Source organism: Falco cherrug, chromosome 11 (assembly GCF_023634085.1).
Source record: "Falco cherrug isolate bFalChe1 chromosome 11, bFalChe1.pri, whole genome shotgun sequence".
In the NCBI taxonomy this organism is placed as follows: Eukaryota; Metazoa; Chordata; class Aves; order Falconiformes; family Falconidae; genus Falco; species Falco cherrug.
Genome location: NC_073707.1, coordinates 31,248,177 through 31,272,328, shown reverse-complemented (window position 1 = coordinate 31,272,328; position 24,152 = coordinate 31,248,177). Strand labels below are relative to the sequence as shown.

The following is a 24,152-nucleotide window of genomic DNA, read 5'->3' as shown; positions in this document are numbered from 1 at the left end:
AACCATTTTCTATTAGACTTCTGAATCTCAGCACTCTGCAGGGCTGTGTTGGTTTCTTCTCTTTCTGCAGGACTTTGGTAATCGCAAAATTATCTTTTTTTAATTGCTTCAAATGTATAAACACCAAAGTAAAGAATACATGGCATTTATACAGTAAGACTAAAAATAGTTACATATACTTGAGTGAGAACAGAACACTTCATGTGATTAATAAAAAAATCCCTAACTTACTGACACAGCCCTGCAGAGTCACCATTGGACCTACATTGCACAGAGGTTTCACCAAATATAAAAAAAAATATTTTTTTTGGTTTACCAAATCTATAAATAGATTTACTAAATACTCCAAACTAAGTATTGTTAGTATTTATATCAGTTCTGGAAAAGCAACTGCTAGCTGACAAATGGAAATAGCTAAATACCTACTTCAAAATTGATGAGGAAGTGAAGAATATTTCACAGGCAAGTAGGCACCTGTCAAAGTGCTACTTCTGCTCTGAGCTTCTGCTGAAAGGCTACAATTACAGGAATAATAAAAATTTATTTTAATGGAGCAAAAGAATACAACATGCTTGGGCTGGCTTAAATACATGTCTGTTGTTTATAAACATTGCCAATATACCAGAAAGCTGGAAGACCACAACGCAGGAAATTCAGGAGTCACACAGTTTGCATTGAAGCTACAACCTGAAATGTAGTTTAAATGGGTTTATGTGTTCACATACAGAGACACTGAGGCTGGCGTTCAGCTCCTCACTAGAGCTGCTTCCCTGTATTTTACCTGTGAACAACAAGCTAATTCAAAGCCAACAGAAAAGAGCGGGCACGTTTAGGATACGACTCTTCACATACTAAAGCACATGCTTAAAATAAATCCATTAATCACCCTAGAAACACCATTCTCCTTCCAATGACTACTGAAGAGCTCTAGAGAAGTTGCCAGAACTGATGTCTTTAATGCAGGTATCAAAAGGTAGAAGAGGCTAACTCTGCCCTCGATGTCTGCCCTGTGATTTCTGCTGCAGGTACTGGCCCTCTGCAGGAGAGCACTGTTTCACAGTGACCAAGTTTTAGCTGTACCTTTAACGTGTAAAAGAAATAAAATAATCCAAAGAAAGCGTGGAGCATAAGGCAGAGATTAAATAAATTCAGCAGTAATCATCTGGCTATAAAGGGTAAAACTTCTACTGTATTATCTGGAAAAAGCACAACATCAAGTTCTCACTGCAGTGACCAAGACTCAGAGAAGGGAGTTGGTTTAGATCATGTTTTTGAGACCAAATAGCTAAAAAACATTTAAAAATCAAACCTGAGCTGGAGAGAAAGCAGCCACCCGTGGTGGCCTGCAGGCCACTCTCGTTTTCTGCTTGTCAGAAGGAAGCCTCTGGCACAGCAATAAATGTTGCCCAACACATTTGAGCGCTGTTAGTTACACATCTGTTGTGTCGAGGTGTTTGCAACACATCAGAAAATAAATGTACTGGATCGCTAAACCCCTGTCAAGGGGCGCTCGCTACAGCACACACAAATCCTACCCAGTAGCATCTCTCGAGATAATAGAAACACATCATCTTCTATAATTATCCTTTTCTTCAGAAAAAGACATAGTCCCTGGCTCTTCTCTTGCTTGCTGTCTCCTTCCCGCTCCCCTAGTTTTGTTCTTTCATATTCCATGCAACCCACTGCCTTTGCAACTGTTGTTTTTATCATGTTTAGTGCATGACACTCCTTCCTGCTCTTTAAATCCCTCCTAAAAAAGTACATAATGCTTTTCAACCATTTTTTAAGCTCAGGTCACTTCATTTTTTGCAGTATTACATGTTCTTGTAGGACCATTATCACTGTGTAACTGTCAGATTACGGATGTCTGCTCTTCCCAGTGCTGTCAGCACAGCAAGCCCATACTCTGCTTTACTGGTAATGGCTGTAGCCAAGACTGGAAAAGAAATATTCCCAAGCCTCCTTGTCAGGACAAGGATTTCAACACCTGAAAAGTCAGCACTACTGAAAGTGTGTTCCCATATTTCCCCAATGACCAAGCCCTCCATGAAAAGGACCAAACACATACCACATGCATGGTCCAAGCACAAGTGTGCACTGTAAGACAATTATTTTTTTTTATGTTTTGAAGAAGGACATAACAAACCCAACAGATTTCTTTCTGCATTTTTAATGGATTACTGCTGAGCACGAGCCACCTTGGGATAAACATCACAGCAAAGACAACTTGCTTGATCTTCCCTGTGATGTAGCATAACGATGACTTTACCTGCTAAAGCTCTTTGCAGTGGGAAAAAAGGTTTTCCCCCAGAACAGTATTTATTATTTCAAATTGTAGGATGTATTTTGATGCAATTTTACTGCCTTAATTTTCTCATTTTCTCCTTGTAGTCACTTTCTCTGGGGGAAAACACCTGCCTGCACTGCTAGAACGGGAGCACTGTAATTGAAAAAGGAGCATCATTGGCCCTTTGATGACTAAAGTTAACCTTTTCCCAGCATGACCACACTAGCACGGATGCTTGTGTGAAGCAGATGGATTTGCCAGCCTCTTGGGCTGAAGTTTAATCCTGGATATTTTTGCCTTTCTGTACTTTTGCCAGCAACAGCAAATGCCCACAGGACTGGATCTACGCTGGGTTGCAGTCCTGAAGTCAGAATGAAGGTCTGAGCCTTGGATTTACTCAGAGCCAGTTTTCACAGCTGCAACTACTAGTGAAACCAGACTCAGCCTTCTGTGAAGCACAGACATACAAGTTGAATAAGAGGAGTTGATTTAATTCCTTATCAATTTATTATATACTAAATCAGGCCAGGAATGAGGATAGGAGGACGCTGCATCATCTGCTTTGCAGGAATGTGTGATTCCCAGGGAGAGCACAGCACCAGGCATTGCTGGGGAAGGCGGACTACAAACCCCATCTCATCAGAGACAAAGCGCAATGTGTTGTAGCACCAATCACCACATTTTATCTCAGCAGAAAATAAATTCTGTTGCTAAAATTGGAGTATTCAGGCGATTTGGGACACGGACTGCTAGCATAAAAACCTCGCTTTAAGAAACACTATGGTACTAACAGCGAGTGTTGCAAGCAATGGTGCACATCAACTGTAGCTAAATTTTACAAATGAACTCTAACACAAACCACACCTATAGGGAGAGGTGCGCAGGGTCTGGGCAGGTGTGAGCTTTCGGTCCCCCGGGGAAGATGTGAGGAGGAGCAGCCACCCATTTTCCTTGCAGCGTGCTCCAGGAAATGCTGGGCACCCTGGCAAATATTAGCTAAGAAAACATGTTTTGGGCTGACATGTGGCTGTGGATACAGTGCCTAAATATCTTTCATGACTGCTTCATGGCAGGAAAAAATGAAATTAATCTTTTTTGTCGCACAATAATGAAATTCAATTTCTACAGGACTCTGGGGGAGAGGAGCCATCCATTAAAGAAAAACCTATTGACAGCACAAAACCACCACCAGAATCTCCTAGCAGGCTTTCGCTACCTGCCACACCAGAGTTAAATGCCAAAGCACTTTTAAATATCCCAAATTTGTATTTGTACAGAGTAGTCACCGACTACTCCAGCTGTTTAGAGATGCTATAAAGCGAAGGAATAGGATTAATATCCAACAAAGCTTCAGTGGGAAAAAATGTTCTTGCACAAAATTAACCCAGCCGTAGCTAGTCAAGAATGCCACTTTTTACACTAAAGGATTTAAAGATTATGAGAGGATTCGTACCCGTCTGTCACTTTTGGCCTGCTTTCATTTTATAAAGCTTCCCTAGTCAAACTTTACTAAAAATCTTGTCAACATCTGATTATTTTTAGATGAACTCATTTTATTTGGTACCTCTGATACACTGATTTCCTAAAGGGAAAGATTTACAAAAAGTCATTAGGATGTTGAGCCCACTGAAGCTGCACGTTATTAATATTGCATGCTACTAGAAAGGCCAAATTAACATGCAAAATTGTACCAGAAACCCAAGCCATTCTAGTGCAGTTCTGTTTTATTCTGACAAATGGATGTAGCTGAATTCTACCCATTTTGGGACACAACCCTGGGGTGAAGGGAGTCAGCTGGGGGTAAGCACTCTGTGAACCCTTGGAAAACAGCCCTTCCAAGAGGGACGGGAAAGGCTTCTGGATGGAAAAAAGTCTGCTCCTTTGCTGGGGAAGTGCTCCCCTCCACACAGCACCCTGCTACAGTCAGCCACTGACCCCTCGTACCACATACCTTAAACTCATAACTTTCTAATTTCCCTGGCTGACACATAGCAGAACTCCAACTGCTCATGATTACAGAAATTAAACCGGGTTTTGCTCATGTCACACATAGTCCCCAACCAGTCAAAGCTGTATTTTCCCTTTACATCACAATCACTTTTGTTTTCACAATTTTGATTTTTAAAGATTGCTTTCTTCATTATGTATGTAAGAACAGCAGCTTGATCTTCTCACTGAATAGACTTTGGTATGGAAAAACACTAATAAAAAGAAAAATGTCACCAACACAACTGCTTGAGTGCTGAATAGCTGGAGCACTCTGGATCACAGACAGCTGCTGCAATTATATTTAACTGCCCATTTTCTGTGCTTTGCTCACAATCAGATCTTACTTCAAAAGCAGGTAGCATCATTCCTGCTTTTGTTGTAAACAAGTGGCATGATTAGAATGACGAACAGGTTCCATCTCTGTGTTTTAATCTCTACAGATGTCTCTACCTGATTGGGCAGCCGAAATTTTGGCTTATTATTTACACTAAGCTGCGCTCTCTGTTCGTTCTGAATGCTGGGACTTTTCTAAACTAGTTAGTTCTGTATTTCTACATGACTGTTTTGTAGCATGATATAAATCCCCAAATGTGTGTTTCAAGCAGTTTTAATCTTTGCTTTCTCTTACAGAGTTTTCAATAAAGGAAAATACTTTTTCTTCTGACAGCATTTGGTAATTTCCTCTACTACATTTTCTCCTTCTTAACAAACTTCTATCAATCAAAATGACTGGAAAGATGAAGTGACTGAACCAGGGAAAAAGATTTACTTGAGTCACTGGATTGGTAAATTCTGCATTAAAAAAGATAAACAGAAGAAACAGAAAGCAATGATTTTTGAAGCTTATTTTTAATGCATCATTAAAAACAGGCCATAAGTGATTAAAAAAAGTATCCTGCACCCTCATTTTAACTCAGTTGTCCTTTTGGGAACTCATATGACTCTGACATCCTGAAGTACGTGACATGTTGTCTGCAAATGGCACTGTATGGGACTTGAGAGCATCCGCCATCAAAGCAGTTTAAGAGAATCAGGCTTATTTATTGGGTGAGTGCACGAATATAACTGATATAGTAATAGAGCACTGTAATTACTTGAAGTTACTAAAGCTCACAGCCCTGTTAAGTACCCAGAATGCGCAGTCTGCAAATGGCATTTTAAGTTGCTCGAGTGCCTTTGAGATCAAAGTAGCTTAAGAGAATCACATTGCTAGTGAGTGGGAGTCTGAGTAGAAGTCTGAACGAAGTTGATAAGCAGTCTGAGCATTTAAAGTACTTCAGGGCACTGCAGCCTGAGTACAAAGTAATAGGACAAAATAACACCAGCTTGTCAGTGCTTGGTTTTCCAGAGCTGGACTACTGATGAGAAACTCAGATGATGGCAATTTTAGCAGGGTACCACCTAACCAAACAAAAGAGTGATCCATTTGGGCTGCTGTCTGGAAAACATGATCTAAACAATATGAAAAACCCAGTTACAAATTTGAGGCTTCTGCCTGGAACACAGCTCAGCACAGCTCCCCAAGGCCACCACAGTGCCAGGTACAGTCAGGGGAATAACAGAACAAGAAAATGCCACCAGGGATTAAGAAAAACCCTCAAATGGGGACATACTAAGTATAAACTCTCCTTTTCTATGACAAGGCTGCTTGAGGCTGGTTGGTAGGGCTGCAGATGAAAGGAAGTGGTGTGTTGCAGCTCTCAGCCACATGTGGTTAAAGCGGAGAAACACAGCAACATCTTTCAGACAGAGCTAAGAAATGGATGCTGAGAGATGTGCTACTGGGGAGAGTGCAGTGAGCCACACATGCACACACCTGGAGCAGAAACACACAGCTCGTCCAGACAGACTTCCATATGCATTGCCAGTCCGCTCATTACCGTGAATACTAATTCAGTGGTAAAATAATGAATTCTTCTTTTTGTTCGATTCCTTCTTTGCAAGGTTGCCTCATTAATTTCAATTTATCTACACACTGAGAAACTTGGGAAGATTCAGGGGAGTAGGCGTATAGCATATATGGGTAGCTAGTTTGGAAGATCAGCAGAAAACATGAAGAGCAACTCATTTTTTCCTCTGTAACTGTGAAGATCACGCACCAAGACAACTCTGTGAAGGATCTAAAAGCTAGAAGAAACTTCTAACTACTTTAACAAAATGCTAGTAAGTAGTATTAGCTATAATTAAGAAAACCTTCAAATTATTAAGAGGTGAATAACAAAACTGAACCCCCCTGTAACTGCACTGTTAAAATGCCTCCAACGCTCAACAATTTAAGTCGTTTTGGGTATTCACGTGCATTATGTCACATTTAAAAATCAAATTCTGTGACTATCCAGTACACTCTTAACTAAGTAAGCCCAAAAATAAGTTAGCAATGAAGGAGAAAATCACAGAAACCAGGTCGCACCACTTGCAGAGACAATAAAGAGACACAGCTACATCAGTCAACATCAGTGCATTGCAAAGGACAAAGTGCTGTTAGAAAAATAACTGTCCTTTCAGATAGTTAGTATGCAATCACTGATGTGGAAAATTTTCTATCTCAACTTGATTTTAGGAAAAAGAAATGTTTCACTGAGTCACTTCATACCTTTGAGGACGAAGTTCAATTTGCCAGCACAAGCACTAGTATTCAGGAGAAAGACTGAAAGTGAGCAATTCTTTTTCAGTAAAATGCAATTTAGAAAGAAACACAAAATATACCTGCTTCATCATAGGATACAGTCAGTTTTTCCAGCATTTCTCGATCAATTGATAAAATCTGCTGTTCCAGGATGGTTTGGTAAGACAGCACGCTGTTCTCCTTGTCCTTCTCGTAGTCCTGAAGATGTTGTTTTAGGACTTCAGGCAGGCGGGACTTCACGTATTCTGCTGCTGACTATGTACAAAAGAGGTAAAAGTTTAACTAATATTGTCTTTTGAAAAGATTAACACAAGTCCATAGTATTTTTTTTTTAAATTTAAAGCATTCTCCAACGTAACTCCTCACAATAAAATACTCAATGCTACTAACTCCATGGTGCAAAATCCACAGGTCATTTCTCTGCCAAAATGACCCCTGCCCACCCAAAACTTCCAAGGAGTCAGGGATATAATGGACCAAATTCCTCTAAGCTGAGGCATAATGCACTCTTCAGCAGGGAATCTATGGCAGTTCAGAAGGAGTTACCTATGCTGGACTAGACACATACATACCACAACAGCTCAACTTATTCATTAACATATTTTGAAAATATAATCATGAAATATAATGTTTTTATTCTAAATTTTAAAGTACAAACTGAAAGAGTGGAATCACTTCACCTGCTATTGATACAAACCCAGGCTTAGACAGGGAGATAGAAGTGAATGTTTAACAGCACTAAAAAATTACATACATATACACACATGCATACACACACAGAAAATTCTTTTACATTTTTTTCTCTGACTGCTCCAGGCCATAAGGGAACAGAAATTAACACAAGGTGGCATGGTTGTACCGATGTTATGGACCTTTGTGCAAAAACATAAATGGTGGTAACTAATAAGAGCATCTGCCTCTGGAGAGGTGTGAGTGCCCCAGGATCCCTGCCACCACTGAACAGCTCTCTCCTTCGGGGCTTGGGCTCAGACACCCTAAGGAGATCCAACACAAGATAGCTTTCTGGTTTTTAAGCATTAGCATCCCTCTCCTGCAAGTATTACACTCCCACTATAAGGGATAATTAGAAAGTCCCTCTTTCTGGCACGGATTTGGGGTTGGTTTTTCCTGCTTTCCATCTCTGATACAAATGGAACTGGAAAAGGGAGAATGTAGCCCAGGCTGCTGCCCTGCTCCAGCTTTCCTGCCAACCTCAAGACAAAAGAGAAAAATAAATGATAACAAGGTCATATTATTTCAGGCCTGGGACTGACCAGAAGTTACCTCTACTCAGCAACAGGCTGTTCCTGGATTTATATTTAGTTTTCCAAAGTCAACTGCCAATTAAATTGCGACCTTAAAATGTCACTAAAGTTGTGTTCAATTTTTCTGCAAGCTAAGCCATGTGAGACAAATGAAATTATTCTAGAAAAACCAAACAAACTCTCCACACGAGTACAGCATACTTAATGTTACTTTGTAATAGTGATTTTCTTCCAAGGGAAGGCCAAAAGATACACCAATTATTTTAGTCCAAGTTCAGGCACTTGTGGTTAGTGTTTCCTTTGAGAAGAGGTTTTTACTCTGCAGGGGAGTATTTTTGTGCTCTTCCCAAGGCAGCAACTTTAAAAAGCATAAAACAAAAGAATAATTTATACATATTCATTTCCTGAAATACAGTGCCAGCTACGTGAATATTTATATATTACTGGCTGTAAGGAAAAATACCCGTCCTGTCCCAACGATCTTGCAGCCCAAGGGAAAATCAGGAGACAGATGGGTACAAGCAGATGGGAAAACCATCCGGCCCATCAGCCGCAGTCGGTGTGATGGACAGCCATCGCCAGCCACGTGCAGCCCAACTGGCAAATTTTTCCATAGACATCGAGGCAGAGGATTACACCTACTTCAAGTGTGATCTCACAGGCGGGGTTTCTCCCCCTCAGCAACAAGCAAAAGCCAACACTTGCTTAGCCCACTGCCTTTCAAATTACATCTAGATTAAAGATTTAAACTGTAAAGCAATGATGAAACTGATACAAACTCCTCTCTTTTTCCAGCAAGAAAGGTGATCAGCTACATCTGAGTAATTACGTCCTTAGCTGCACTGCAGCGATGAGACAGATAGTGCTATATTCTATTCAGTACAAAAGCAATTCTATCTTGGTTTTAAAAAGTTACTCCCAGTACCTGGAATATTAAAAAATAAAAAGCGTGAGGGTGTGAGCGCATGTTTATGCATGTGTTTGCAATTAAAGAAACCAAGAAGCTAACTGTACTGGGTGAATAAAAAATAAACAACATCTATCAAAGAAAGACTTCCACCATTTCCATGCTCTTCCATCTTGCCGCAGTTCTCACCACACAGACCACAACACTCATTGACCAGATCAGAAACGCCCCCTGCACCCGTCCCACATGGACCTCGGAGCAGGTCACGGTCCAGAGACCCGTTTGCCAGGATGCTGCTCACAGGCAGCCTGCCGGCAGAGCATCCCACCCCCCTGGGCAGCCCACCAACAGCTCGGCCGCTCCTCCACCAGCCAGCACAGGGGTCCCCTTGCTCTCAGGATATCTATTTTCATTAATATATATTTGTGTCACAGGTGGAAGTTAGGGGAAATAAACCCATTTCAGTACTTTGAGGTTTCAAAATAGCTTCATCCTTCTCCTCCCTATAGTCCCTCTTACTCCTGCAGGAAGGAATTACAAATGTAGCTGCTCCTGGAAAGTGCCTGGCCTCAGCCATTAATTATAGGTACAACTAGTGGTACAATATTTTCTGGTCAGCCTTCCTCATCACCACCCCTCTGAGAAAGCAACTTGGAGCCATAGGCACTGCAGCAGTGAGAAATACAAAAGAAATGGTGGTCCTGCTCACGCAGGCACCTTCCCACAGATCGCTGCTTCAAAACAACAGCTTTGCAGAAATGCACATTGCTGAACGACTACCTCTCTTGGTCACAATAACCTCCTATTTTCTGGTAGAAATTTATCCTTTTCTTTTATAAAATTGTAACTGCAGCATCCCTTGTGGATCTGTTTTCAATGTGAAGCACCCTTCTCCAAATTAAATGAAAGACTGACTTTTAACACCTTAATTGGCTATAGGGAATTTCATCCTACCATTGAAAACTAATATTCCACATATAGAATAAGTTTTAAAACATCTACATACAGTGAAATACACTTGCAGTGCTTATTCACACACACAAAAAATAATCACATTTTTATCTATTCATTAAAAAAAACCCCTACATAAAAATCACATCAGGAAATGCTGAAATGCCTCACTATGTAGTAACCTGAACCTTAGATGCAGCCAGCATCTGTCTTTAACTTTCAAATTTGCCCACTTTTTTTAATTTTTAAGGAATATATATCCAATACAAATTGACATTTTATAAATTATGCTAACTGCCTACTAAAATTTGTTCTGCTTTTCTGAAGTGCATCCTTCTGGGAGCACCATTGTATGTGAGGAAGCAAAGACCTAAACCAGTTAATTAAAGGCTTCTTTATGAAGCTACTTCAAAAATCAAGTAGCACCTTGACAAAGCAGTCTCCTTACACAGTTACATTCGGTAGAGTATTTGGCGTCTGGAAGGCTACCACAGGCGCAGGGGACAGCTGCATCCTTGCACATCCTCATCATGTTCTGCAGGCTGCTACAGCTCAGCATGTCCCACAGCCTGGCTTCACCAACCCACCTGACCTTTAAAATTCAGGTTTTCACCAAAGCAAATGCAGGGACCTTGCATATTTCTGGCACTTGAAACACTCATGCAGGTCTCATTAAACTGCTACTGGCTGATAAACACTGTTCAGTGGAAAACCCTCTCTAAGCGGCAATGCCCTGGGAATCTGCTTGCTGCTCACCCCTCGGTGGGGTTGGCTAGGAGGAGCATCAGGACTGGCTCCTGAATTATGTGTCTCTCCATGCAGATGTTTGCACACAGCGAAGATGCACCTACACGCCATGTGTGTAAACATGCAAGAAGTGACTGGAGTACTCTATGACAAAATACATTAATTAAGATGGCAAGTGTTAAGCAGCTTCAAAACCCCATGAAAAACAAGCAATACAAATGAGAGCTATGGGAAGATCAGAACGCTGGCACATAAGCAACTGAAGGATTTAATTAGATGGAATGGCCATTATTTATAAACACAGATTTCCAATTTAAAAAATGGAAGACAGAGACTTTATTGCCTCAGACCTGCACTCTGCAGCAGCTCTTATGATTTACAGGGGAAGGAGGGAAAACACAAATTTATGGTCTTAATATTCTTGGGACAATTCATTCTGCCTGCCCAGTTACTGCAAACATTCAGAGATCACAGGAAAATACAGGATCCATTTTAGAGTGTGGTATTGCTGGTGTAGCACGTACACCAATGAAGGATTTCAAAACCCATCCAGATTCCTCTATCACATCTTGCTGCCTATCTTTTCACACATTTCCCTCCCTTCCAAAGACACACAGGTCGCTATGACAAGTTTCCTTCTTCAGAGACAACACACCATGAACTGCTGGGCAAGAACAGAGTTCACCTTATGAAAAGAGGAATATCAGCTTTGTTCACCTCTTGGTTTAGCTCAGGGAAAATATTTTTTAAGCAGGATCAAGTGAGTTTGACAAATAAAAGCCTGAGGGGGGTACAACAAATGAACATGGGTGTAAACCCTATGGAAGATAGTGTTGGCCATGATAATCTCATGGGAAGGAAACACAATGAAGAGCAAAGTGGGACTGATCTATGGACCGTATCAGACATCTCCACAAGACTTGTGGAGAATACACAAAAGGAGCTGGGCGGAAATCAGTACAGTATCAAAACTATAATATAAATGGGCAGTAAGAGAAGCTCGGTAAATAACTCACAAGACTAGATTACTAATACAGATAACTTACTAAGAAAAGAGGCTATGGAAATAAGGAAGCGCCCTGCACATCAAGAGAGTATTTGCTCTTTTAGGTCCAGTCTGTAAATGGGAGACAGCCCTGACAAAAGTCATCATGTAAAAAAGAGAAGCAGAGGGCACTACCATAGCACAGGTCCATCAGATACCGAATGAAAAACCAAGAAGTTGGGGGTTTTTAACCAGGAACTGGAATAATCGACCAAAGCACAAGATATAATGAAGTACTGCAACTACTCTGATATGTTATAGGAAATTATTCAGAGCACAGGTTGTCCAGCAACCTTGGAGTGTGTAGGTAATAGCAGCAAAAACCAGCCTGGGTGAGGGATGTTCCAGCACAGAGAAGCCCCCTAAGATAAGCAAGGCAAAAGACAACTTGCATGAAAGTGCCGATTAATTCTTCAGGGAGAAAACAACATAATAAAGACAAAGGACTTTAAAGTAAGGACACTTAAAGATCTCTGAGGCTTCGCAGTACAAAAAGACCAACAGCTGCACATCAAAGGAGAAAAGAAGGTATGGGACCAAATGTTTCCTTAGAGAAATTATGTGAATGAAAACTATCCCAATGCAGAAAACGCCCAGGAATTAACCTGGCTAAGCCACAAGCTGCTCAGTGATCTCAGACTCGAGAAGGACACATATACACAGTCAGAATAGTATGTGAGTATAAAAGAATAATGAACACTGAGAAACAAGTGGAGACTAAAGAAAAAAATGACTTGGAGCTAGCCAAGGTAGCACGAAAAAATTCTGCAAGTTCATTTGTAATAAAAGAAAAAAAAAAAACAGGCAAAATGTTGCTCTGCTGCTCAGCAGAGTAGAAAAGATATTGACAGATGATGCCATAAAAGCTGAAGTATTTAATGTGGGTTTTTGACACAGTACTCACTATCTTTACCTTGTTGCATTCAACTAGCAGCTAATATCAGAGGCAAATAACCAAGATCTCAAGACAGAATAGGGAAAGAACACGCTGGAAAGTGCTTATAAAGATTAGATATTTTCCATCTGGCTGGGCCAGATGAAATTCATTCAGGTATACATAGGTAATGGGCTGAAACAATCTCTTTAATGACCTCTGTCTTTGAAAATTCACAGAGGATGGCGAGATGCTATTTGGAAAGGGCAAATATCGGGGCTACTTTTAAAATAGTATAAAGGGAGAGAAATGGAATTACAGACTCGTCAGTTTAACTTTGATGCCGAAAAAATGGGATAAAAGATCAAATGATTTCTATGCACATGAAAGCACCAAGATTTGTAAGATGCAGAGAGCAAAGTGGTTCTCTCAAGGTGTAAGGAGACCTGCTAATTCAGTTCCTGTAAACTGCAGTCTAGGGAGCAAATGCTCCCTTGCTTGTTCCAGCAAACACGCCCGTGCTTAAAAGTCTGAGTACCACTGATCACATCATCAGCGCAGACAAATCTTTCATGCTATTCTCTTAAGCCTTAGGGGATCCCAGAGAAATAGCCTACCATGTAAATTAGTACACTGAATCCCATGCAGATCAAGCATTTCAGACACTCTTCCAGGATTAAGATGCATCTCCAGAGTCGCTTTGGACCCAACGCGTGTGTTTGGTGCTTCCAGGGAACGGATGCCTGTCACTGCCAGAATCCGACCTTCATTCACAGCTCAATCATTTCAACGCTCACAGAAAAGATTTCAACTAGAGGTGCTATTTGAAATACATAATGATCCCATTTGGAATTTCACATTCCATATTTCAGACTAGTAGTACTCCGTAGCAAAAATAATTTTACATACAGGTTTCTGGACCCACATCTTTAAGAAACCCGAAAAACACCCACACAATTCATTATTCTAGGAACAGTGCACTTATTAGATATCTCCCAATAGGATGGGAAAAACCATGGCATGATAAGGTTGTGGACAAGAAATGTATTTTTTTGTAGCAATGACATAAGGCTTTCCTGTCTATTTTTAAAAATTACAGTACAAAAAATACTTTTTTATATATGTATTGCTCTAAAATCAGATTGCTAGGTTAATGAAATCACATCCCAGATTAGAGTAAAAGATCTGAAGGTCAATCTCCCCCTGACCCACCTCATTCTAATAGAGATGTCCTTTCTTCCAGGGGTGAACCAGGACAACTTTATGAGCATATTCCCTCTGTCTAGCCACCCTGTTTTCAGACTTGGTGCAGCACAGGTAGTAAGTATTTTTTCCTATTTTACTGTCATTTCAAGAGTTGTTTCTTGGCATCCTGATGCCCTGTCAGATACATACTATAGGAAGGAAACGGTTAAAGCATATACTTTGGGTTCCTGCCTTCCTGAGAGCTAAACTTACTGCAGACAAACCACCTTCTCAACTTATTCACACTACAATGTGGGAAAGGCTGGTGTTGATTGAAGCAGACACAAAAATTCTGCCTCCAGGCCCACATGTGCCACTTAACTGATTTCAGAGAAATATACGTATATCAGCCCTGACTCCCACATCTCACACATGGTATTTAGGATCAGATGCCTCTCCTTCATCAGCATGAACCACAAATAACTCCACTGTAGTCAGTGAGATTTTGCTGAGGCAAACCTCTTGGAATAAGGACATGAAGCTATGAATAGTTATTCAAAAGGAAAACATACGATAGCAAAACATAATCTACTCTCAAGAGGATAATACAAGATCTACAAATGGCACCAAGACAAACATTTTGCCCTCTAAAGCAAGGAGCTATTTAAAGGACAAACATGCCTAAAGAAACCTGTTAGTAGAGTTTTCCTGTAATAGAAACTTCTGGTGCAGCTGGCCTATTATTTTCTATTAAAAAGTGTCTTTTTTTTCTCCAAAATAAATATTTAAGAAAATAATTTACTATTGATCAATATGTATCCTAGGAAAGCCAAACTCACAATTTAAAACAAGGTTATTAGCAAAAGCATGGTATCTGAAAATGTTTGGGGAACTCAGAAATTCTCTCCTAGGACTTTCAGCAAGACTGAACACTGAAAACACCACTATTATTTTGCAATCCATGCACAATTTATTTCTGTAGCAGGAAAAATATTAGCCTCACAAACATCTTTAGTTAATCAGAAGCTATATAATCATGAGAAAATTAACCTGATTCCAAGGAGATGTATAAAGTTCAAATTAGTATTCATACTGGATTGTCAGAGATATATTAAATACATAATTACAGTAATCCACAGCTGCTTCAACTGTAGAAAATAATGAATTGCCCAGTGAGAACTAGTGTCCATGAAATGGAAAGAAAAGGCCATCTGTTGGGGAGCTTTGCTCTGACTTCATGCTTTGAGCATGGAGAGCTTGATCTTCTTTGACACAGTCTATATGTGGATTTATGGCTACAAGCAATCCAAGTAATCCTATCACCAAACAGAAACGATAAAAATAAAAAATGATGATGACTTACGGCTTTAAATTATGCTTTTTAGTTTCTTCCCTAAGACAGCACTTGTCATTCACTTCTTAAATAGACTTACTTAAATGTCCTAGAATGAGAAGCAAGTCAACGAAATTTGTAATGGAAAAATTACATGTTCTGTTCTCCCTCCCACTCCCCCCACCATTAGTCATATAGAAATGTGTGCCACTGCAGTGTGCATGCACCGAATGTTGGCATGGTACTCGTTAATCTAGGATATGGATCAGAAGAGGTGAGAGTAAATACAGAACAATTATTTTCCATCTTCCAATGAGGGAGTGGTTAGTGAAATACACGTACAAGTAATTTTTTTAATAATTGATTTTAATTAATTAATTAAAATTAACAAAAATAGGTTCCATGTGATATAGTCAAGCAGTTACTCATTTTACAGACGAGGAAAGAAACAAAGCACAGAGACATTTGTCAGATTTCACTGCAATTGGCAGAGCTACAAGGAGTGCTCTGGAATCTGGACGTCTAATTAGAAGATTAATTTTATCAGGGCAAGGGGGAGCATTATGATTATCTTGTCTGGCATCTTGAATCAGGACCGTAGGACTTCCCTGTCTCATTGTTTGAATGAATAAGTTGCATATTTTTCAGAATTACTATTTCAGAGACAGAGAATCTTCCACAGCACTTGGAAGTTAATTATCCTTACTGTTAGAGGAGAAATTCACATGCTACAGAAAATGTTCACATTATTTCCAATCTGAATCTGCTATTATCTATGACTTTCAGCCACTGAATCAAGTAAAATGTCTGCTCACCTACATTCCTCTTTCTCATGTAAATACATGCAAATTGATCAAATCACCCCATTATCTTCTCATTGATAAATTCCATAGATGGAACTCATTGAATGGCACATTATTACATGTCACATTATGACGCGCCCTTTCTAATCTTTTCAGGCATTCATATGGTTCTCCTTTGAGCACATTTTCCAACATTGTTCTTTAGGGGTAATCATCACAGTAAGGCAACACACCACGGAGGAAGACTTACTAATACCAAAACCACGTCCTTACTTTCATTAACCATTTGCATTATGCTTATTGGCTCACCACTGCCTTGAGATCTCATGTGCAGTTCATGCAGTCCCTAAATCTTTTACGACTTATACTGCGCACCACTAGATAGTGGATTATACTGAAATGCATGCTTACATGTCTTCACCCAAGAAATGAGTCAAATTTCTCTGGATCTTTAATTGAACATCATTATTTATCCCTTCTCCAATCTCTGATAAGAATAAGTCACATCCCTACAAGAGCCAGGATGGCTCTCCATATGAATATACCCACTGAACAATTTCTATTTAGAATTATCCCAAAGTCTATCACATAACCCAAGTTTAATCCCTTTAATACATACCTTATTGATTTGAAAGTATTCAAAATAGCATGTACATCAAGTCAAAACACATGTTCTTCTTGTAAGATTTGGCTAACCACTATGAGAACTATTATTACTGATGAAAACAATCAAATGCTTTGGTTCATAGTTAAAACAATCAAATGCTTAGATTCCATGAAGTGGAATCCTACTCACAAGGAAATCGAGTATATTCTGATTAATGAGCCTGGATGATGGGACAGAGTGCACGCTCAGCAACTTCACAGATGATATAAAACTAGGAGGAGCACTTGATACACCAGATGGATGCGCTGCCACTTAGAGGGACCTGGACATGCTGGAGAAATGGGTCAACAGGAACTTCATCAAGTTCAGCAACGGGAACTGCAAAGCCCTGCCCCTGGGGAGGAACAATCCCAAGCACCAGTACACACTAGGGGGCCAACCAGCTGGAAAGCTGGTTGAAGAAGGACCTGGAGGGTCCTGGTGGACAACAAGATCACCACGAGACAGTAATGTGTCCTAGAAGTAAAGAGGGCCAAGAGCACAACAGGCTGCATTAAGCAGCGCCTTGCCAGTAGGTTGAGGGGTGATGCTTCCCCTCTGTTCAGCTCCGGTGAGATGCATCTGGAGTACTGGGTCCAGCGAGGGGCTTCCCAGTACGTGACAGGGACATACTGGAGTGAGTCCAGTGAAGGGACAAGAAGATGATCAAGGGATTGAAGCATCTGTCATACAAGGAGAGTGTAAGAGGTCTGGGACTGTTCAGCAGAGGGCAGGCTTAGAGGGATCCTTAGGGGGATTTGTGTACCAACACAAATGATAGAGCCAGGTTCTGCTCAGCCCAGTGAATGGCCAAGAACCATTGGGCACAAACTGAAATACATGAAATTCCACTTAAACCGAAGAAAAAACTCTTTTTGTGGTGAGCAGTGTCAAACACTGAGGCAAGTTGCCCGGAGAGGCTGTGGAGTCTCCATCCTTGGAGACAGTCAAAGCCCAACTGGACATGTTCTTGAGCAACCTGCTCCAGCCAGCCCCAGCTGCAGCAAAGGCTGGACTGGATGGTCTCCAGAGACACCTCCAAACTCAGACCCCCTCTGACTGTGAAAATATTTGTAGATAATACAGTGGGATGGCTACTCCACCTAGAATATTTATTCTGACTGTTTAGACAACTACATATATGCACCCAAAAAATGTTTAGTAAATCTATAAAGAATAATGAGATAAGAGGAATTATTACCCTAGTAAAAGAAAATGCATTAGCACTTAAATTGCATATAACCAGACACAAACTCTGAATCTTAATTGTGCTAGGAAGGCAATTATTATTCATGCCTTTTTTAGGAGAAGAATTAAGATTAGTGGGTAAAATAAGCCGAAAATTAGCCACAGACAGAGCATTTATTTTATAACACTCCTGTTAGTTTTAACAAACAGGAAGCTGAGTATTATTGTAAAAGTGATGTATTTCATAAATCCTGGAAGACACACAAGCACAGGCACAAAAGACAAGCAGTAATTATGACTACCATATCCATATGGCCATATGTAAAGGACATTAGTATTTGGCATATGAGACTAATATCTCTATTTGCCAAAAGGCATGATTTAGCTAATGGAACAAAGCAAAATATGTTTGAATGAAGTACTAAAAAAAAAATAGGTATTTCAAGTTTTAACTGAATTTTTATGCTAATTGCTTGTAACTATTAACATAGATGAGCTGAATATTAAATAAGGAAATGTTAAAAAAGGTTTAAAAATTCATGCAAATACTTGTCCATTACCAGTTAGCAGTGCAAAAAAATCTAGTCCCAAATTACAATTTATGGTCGCAAGTGATTACTAAATATAAATGCCTATACAGCTACTGAAGATCTGCGAGAAAAACTTTACCCAACCAGGACGAATTGAAACATTTTTTTATATTACTATAATCAAACTGAAGCAATGGAGGATCTTTTTTTTTTATATTGGCATAAAAAAGCAGAAGTGAGAGAAAGAAATAACACTGAAAATAATGTTTGAAATGTCATAAAACCAACTAACTTCACAAGAGTATTGAACTGCTCATTTTGTAAGCTAAGCATCAAACATTTTTGGATACAGAAAAATACTCCATTTTGTATTTTACTGAGCTCATCAGGTTCAACACAGAAAGCGAAAAAAATCAGATTTGCAAAATGACTACAACTTTGTGCAATCCCCGAGAAACTGATGCTTAAAACTTTGCAATTGTAACCTTGCATCAATGCAGATCCTGAAATGAAAGCCTTCATCAGCAATTAAAGTGCCTTAAAACTACTCTAGGGGATTTCCACAGGTGCTCCTGTGCAGATGCTTTTCCAAAGAGTAGCAGGATATGAGCTGGTTTATGAAGAATCAGTTTTTTCAGAAGCCTTTCATTCTACTACTTTAGCTGAAGGAAAAATGTATTTATAGCCTCTTAGACTCAATTAAATAGCAAGAAGTGTTCTTTCTTTGCCATTGTTCTCTCCCTCCAAGCAAAGGAAGAGTGAGTACAGCGGAATATTTCAGTCTAAATGGCCTCTCCTGATTTAGAGACATCACTTTCTGCCAAGCAGAAATCATCGCAGGAAATAGAAAGGTTTGGTCTGGGCTGAAACACTCCAAGAATCAGTTTGTTATGCAGGAGACCAAAAAGACTCTATATTCACCTGCTCAGAATTTTATCAAAATTCAACCATCTGGTCAGAAGCCTGTATTCTATTTTAGATTCTTATTCTAACTGCCCCTTGCACCCCCCACCCCCACCCTCCCAAAAAAAAGAAGTATTCCAAATAATTTAACTCATCTAGGGAATGAAGATAAGGAACAAGACATTGCTGTTCCCTTTGTAAAAGTCACAGTTTCAGCAAACACTTCCTTAAATAGCTTCAGCTCAGTACTACCTTGGCCACGCAGAGCGGGGACTGCACACGCAGAGCACTCGTACTTACTGGGATGTCTCCATGCCGGAGCAAGGCACTGCTATCAGGTGATGGATGAAGAGACCAGCACACAAGATATCTTATATAAAGCTGGGAATTTGAATTTCTTATGATGCACAGTGCAGAAACATACCAGTATTGCTTGTGTCCTTTGCTACCTGCCATCTGTTTGACTGTGTGGTGTGAAGCCTGCTCAGAGGGATGCTGGTCAGGACTGGTAGGCCAAGGCTCGCTGCAGTCCTGACCATTACTTTAGCTGAAGTAATTTGTACAGATGGCTCATACAAAGCTGTCCTGTATTTACAGGCTCTCATGCAGAAAGGCAGGTGCACAGATGCCAGTCTAAGTCACTTCTCAGGGTCTAGGACATGGAAGAAGGTAAATAAAAGTCCTGCCCTTCTGCCTTACACTTTTATAGCTGTGTGGAAGATGGGTATGGTTCATTCTAAAAAGCAAATGTAAAAGGGTTTTTATAATGGATGTAAAAGAATAGGGGAAGCACAGTATCATGACACACGCTGGCTCCCACCCTTCTGCTCTGGGGATATTTTCCCCCCACGAATGAGGGTACCTCTAAGGTTCCCATTGCTCCTTTTCCCAATACTGAGTCCAGTGATCCTGAATGAAATATTTCTGTAAATTATTCCAGTACAGTTTCAAAACTCCAAAGCTCAGCAAGCAGAAAATAGACAGGGATTTTCAAATAACTGTGGAGTGTCAACATATAAAGTACTATTATTTTGCCTTCCGCAGTCATAAATCACCTGCATGTCCCCAGCAAATCCAAAACACTGCAGCAGCAGGCTGCACATCACCTACTTCTGTTCTGGAGCAGAAGCTTTGACCAGATGTTGTGCCCTGGAGCCCAACAGCCAAGTCCTGTCCTGATAAGGCTTTTACTAAACAGCCTAAGTCTAATGCTGGCAACAGTTCTTAAGCCTTCATTTAGGTCCCTATTTCTCTTATGAGTGACCTTATAAAAATTCTGTATTAAGAAATCACATTAATAATGAGCCCCATGTTACATCTGATGCTGTGATGAGGAGATAAGAAGCAAGATAAACCACTTCAGTGTGAGAAAGTACATGAAGCTGCAGAGCCTCAGGGTTAATCCAAGTAGTTCTGCTGTGCCGTTCATTCTGAGGAGCTGGAGGGATTAATGAATAGATGACACAACTGCGATTTGTTCCAGCTGTATTTACTGGAGTCCCCTGCTGTCTCTTCAAAAGCCAGAACAAACCCTGCACACAAACAGTTAATGAGGAAAATGTGGCCGTGTAGTCCTTTAAACAATTTACTGCTGGGGCCTGATTACATTTTCTTTTAGTGATGCATATGGGAATTAAAATTTGTGAAGATAACAACTACAAGATTCAATGAGCTCTGTTTAAATGCAATTATGGTTCTTTTGCTTAGGTCCTCTTCTTGCTTCAGATTTGAAAAAGGCCACTGTATTGACCCACGTTGCAAATAATGAGCTGGGAGCTACTGAGGAAAGCACTGCATTCACAGTTTACATAAAACTAATCCAATGCCATTCAAGAATAAAGAAAACTTTTGTCTCCTCTCTGTGTGTGCTACTGTAACACCAGTCTGCCAGGAAAAAAGATTTTTCTTGCCCATCAGACTTTGTGATCATGTGGGTGATAAGCAGCTGAAACATAAGATTATGGTACAATATAGTGTTTAAGAAGTCTACTGGAATCCTAAGATGTATAAATAGAGGAATAATAAGGATTTATTGTAGTAAAGTTATTATGGAATTTTTAACGGAATACTATGTTGAGTTCTTACACTTGGAATTTGAGAAACAAGAGAACATCTGAGGGTTCAAGAAAACAACAACAAAAAGGAAAACAATTTAAGTAACCCCAGAAGTTTACAGCAAGAAAAGCAAGGCTCTGTCTGAAGTTTATCAAAGCTAAGGTCAAGTGGAAAAACCGTACATGTGCTCCACACAGGGGTCTCCATTTAGTTAGAAGGAAGACACCACTCATAAACTCTCATGGATAACCAGGTTACTCTGAAATCTCTACACTGCCACCAAAGTAACCGCTGCTGAGAAGGAAACTTTCCCTCTCATGAGCAACACACATTAACAGCTCAAATAGGTAAGGATGCAGAGACGGCTCTGAAGCAGGAGATGCTTTAGTGACTCCACTGCTACGAATGATGTTAGACAAAGCAGCCACTGAGGGCACGAAGAGGTACTACCTGCATGTAAAGAATGCCAGAACTTTCATAAACCCAAAATATCTCCAGGATTATAGCAAAGAAAGAGCCAGGCTAGGTATTCTGCCAAAAGCACACAGATGTTGTCTGTATTGACACAGAGATTGGATCGCAGCTCCTCTTCCTAAAAGGAGGAATAGGAGAAAGTTTTGGTACATCAGCAACTGAGGAAAAAACAGAACAGCCTTAGCAGCATCTCATCCCACCTAACTCAGTCTGCCCTGCTACAGAAAGTGTCTTTACCTTGGGATTCTGCATTTTTGTGTTCTGTTTTGTCTCCGAAGTTGAAGGACTTACAAACCAGCATTAAATAGAACACCTTCAGTAAGAAAACTCAAACCTTCCAGAGTGGACAGAACTGATGACAGCGAGTAATTATATAAACCACTTAATTAAATGGCACAGACTCAAAGACAGGGACTTCATTAAACAGAAAAGCAGCCAATTCGAATTCATAAATAGTTTCCAAAGCATGTTCATTTTCTAGTGCCATTTCACTACATAAACACTGAGAGCAGTACCCTTGAGAGAAGGAGAGGCATAAATCAGGCCTCCAGTTAGGATAAACACCAATGCTTGGATGTTATTTTTTCTTCCCTCTAAAAATGCACATATTTAAAGAATAAACAAAGACTTTCATTTGCCTGTGTGATCAACACATCTTTGCTTATTGAGCCCAAATGCCTGTAAGCACATGGGGACCAGCTAACGCTCTTGGTAGATGCATGCACAGAGCCCATCTGTCATGTGGGCAGCACCTGCACACAGAGAGAAGTTTGTGTTGGGTTGGAAAGAAAAGTGTGCAGACCAAGGTGTGACGACCCAGGGCACTGTGCCACAGGGCTGCAATGGTGGCAGAGCAGAGCAACGTGGCTGTCTGCAGCACGTTCGCCCTTGATGCCTTCTCACCTGGCATTTGCAAAGGCAGTGGACCACCAGCAAAGAGATGCAGAGTTCAGGAGAAGCCTTTGGGTTTTTCCACCTCCTTTTTCAATCTTACCCTTAACTGGAGAACCAACTTGTTCACTTGTTTTCTCTGAGGAGTGTCTGCCCTTCCTGCACATCCCTCAGTTCCCATTATCCACCCTGGATCTCTGCCATGCTCCGATGCTTTGCTCGCACATGTTCATGGAGGCAGCAACAAAAGCAGAATTGCATCTGCCTTTGGAGGTATTTCTGTATCCTTCATATCACTTCAGTGCCTGACCAGCCAATTTATATCAAAACAAAAAAGAAGGGAAAATAAGGAGGAAAGGGAAGGAAAAAAGGACAAAGGGATACTAACTAAAGGGAGAAAAGTAAGGAAAGGGGAATGAAGTCAGAAGAAGGAAAGAGAAACCAATGCCAGGGAAATATAAGTTACCATTTAAATGACAGTTTTCTGAAACACAATTTAATTAAATATGATAGTACACAGTAATTTTGTTTCTGTATCTCATTAGGACAAGGGGTTGTTAATCACACTTACTAACAAGGCAGAAGGTCAAGTAGATTTCAGGCTATTTTCATCACTGAATAGATGAAGAAAGGGGGGCTGAGCAAGGAAATTATTCAGCCAAATGACTTGTTGCTGAAACCCTGTGGCTGGGATTAGGATCCAGTGTTTCAGCAAACACCTCTTTTCCTGCATTAGCTGCCAGAGTTTAATGCCATTGTGGAACAAAACCACAAAACACAAATCCAGAAAACCAAATACACACAGGCAAAAAAAAAACCCTCAGACATAAGTAAAGTTATTTCAATGCAACTTCGAATGCATTTTCCTAAAGGGAGGAAAGTAACTTCACAATACGCTGATTTACAGAAGTAAGCAGCACTGCTGGGGACAGCTGCCTCTCCATTGACTCTAACCACAAACACACGCTCCGAGTCTCAGGATAACATTAAAGAATATGTTGTAGTCATCACTTTAGTAGTTTCTAAATCTCTATACATCATGACACTGTACTACACCTAAACTGGGACATTTCAGTGGCATCAGGCTTAAAGTAGCCGTGACCAGGTTTACTCCATACTGGGACAGAACTAGCAGACTCTATCAAGTGAGACTGATTAAATTTTCAAACAGCTTCTTTTCCTTACTGCTTCACTTTGCAATTTCTTTCGATTTTTAAGAGCAGCCACAGCACGGATTAAATGTCCATGATATCACACCAAAAAACTTCAAAGACACAACTGGAAGTTATTTTCCTTCTGCATTAGAACCTCCTTGAAAAAGCTCCTGGTCTGAAGAGATAACAGCACAGCTTTGATTTTAAGCCTTTTGTATTGCTGAGCGTTGTTTGTATATTAAAGTGACACAGTCTGAAGTTTTCAGATTTCATGGCAAGCCTTGAGACAAAAAAAACAC

The 24,152-nt window shown here is 40.3% G+C and overlaps 1 protein-coding gene across 2 annotated transcripts in view; it reads right to left on the bottom strand.

Moving 5' to 3' along the window:
• Positions 1-24,152, bottom strand: part of PPM1L (protein phosphatase, Mg2+/Mn2+ dependent 1L) — a 108,520-nt gene that overhangs the window by 26,221 nt on the left and 58,147 nt on the right. The window contains exon 2 of one of the 2 annotated variants that reach the window (XM_055723454.1): positions 6,983-7,153. In XM_055723454.1, coding sequence (XP_055579429.1) covers positions 6,983-7,153 — 171 coding nt within the window. Of the gene's footprint in view, positions 1-6,982; positions 7,158-24,152 lie in introns of both variants that reach the window. The other variant, XM_027806617.2, reaches the window with a different exon arrangement.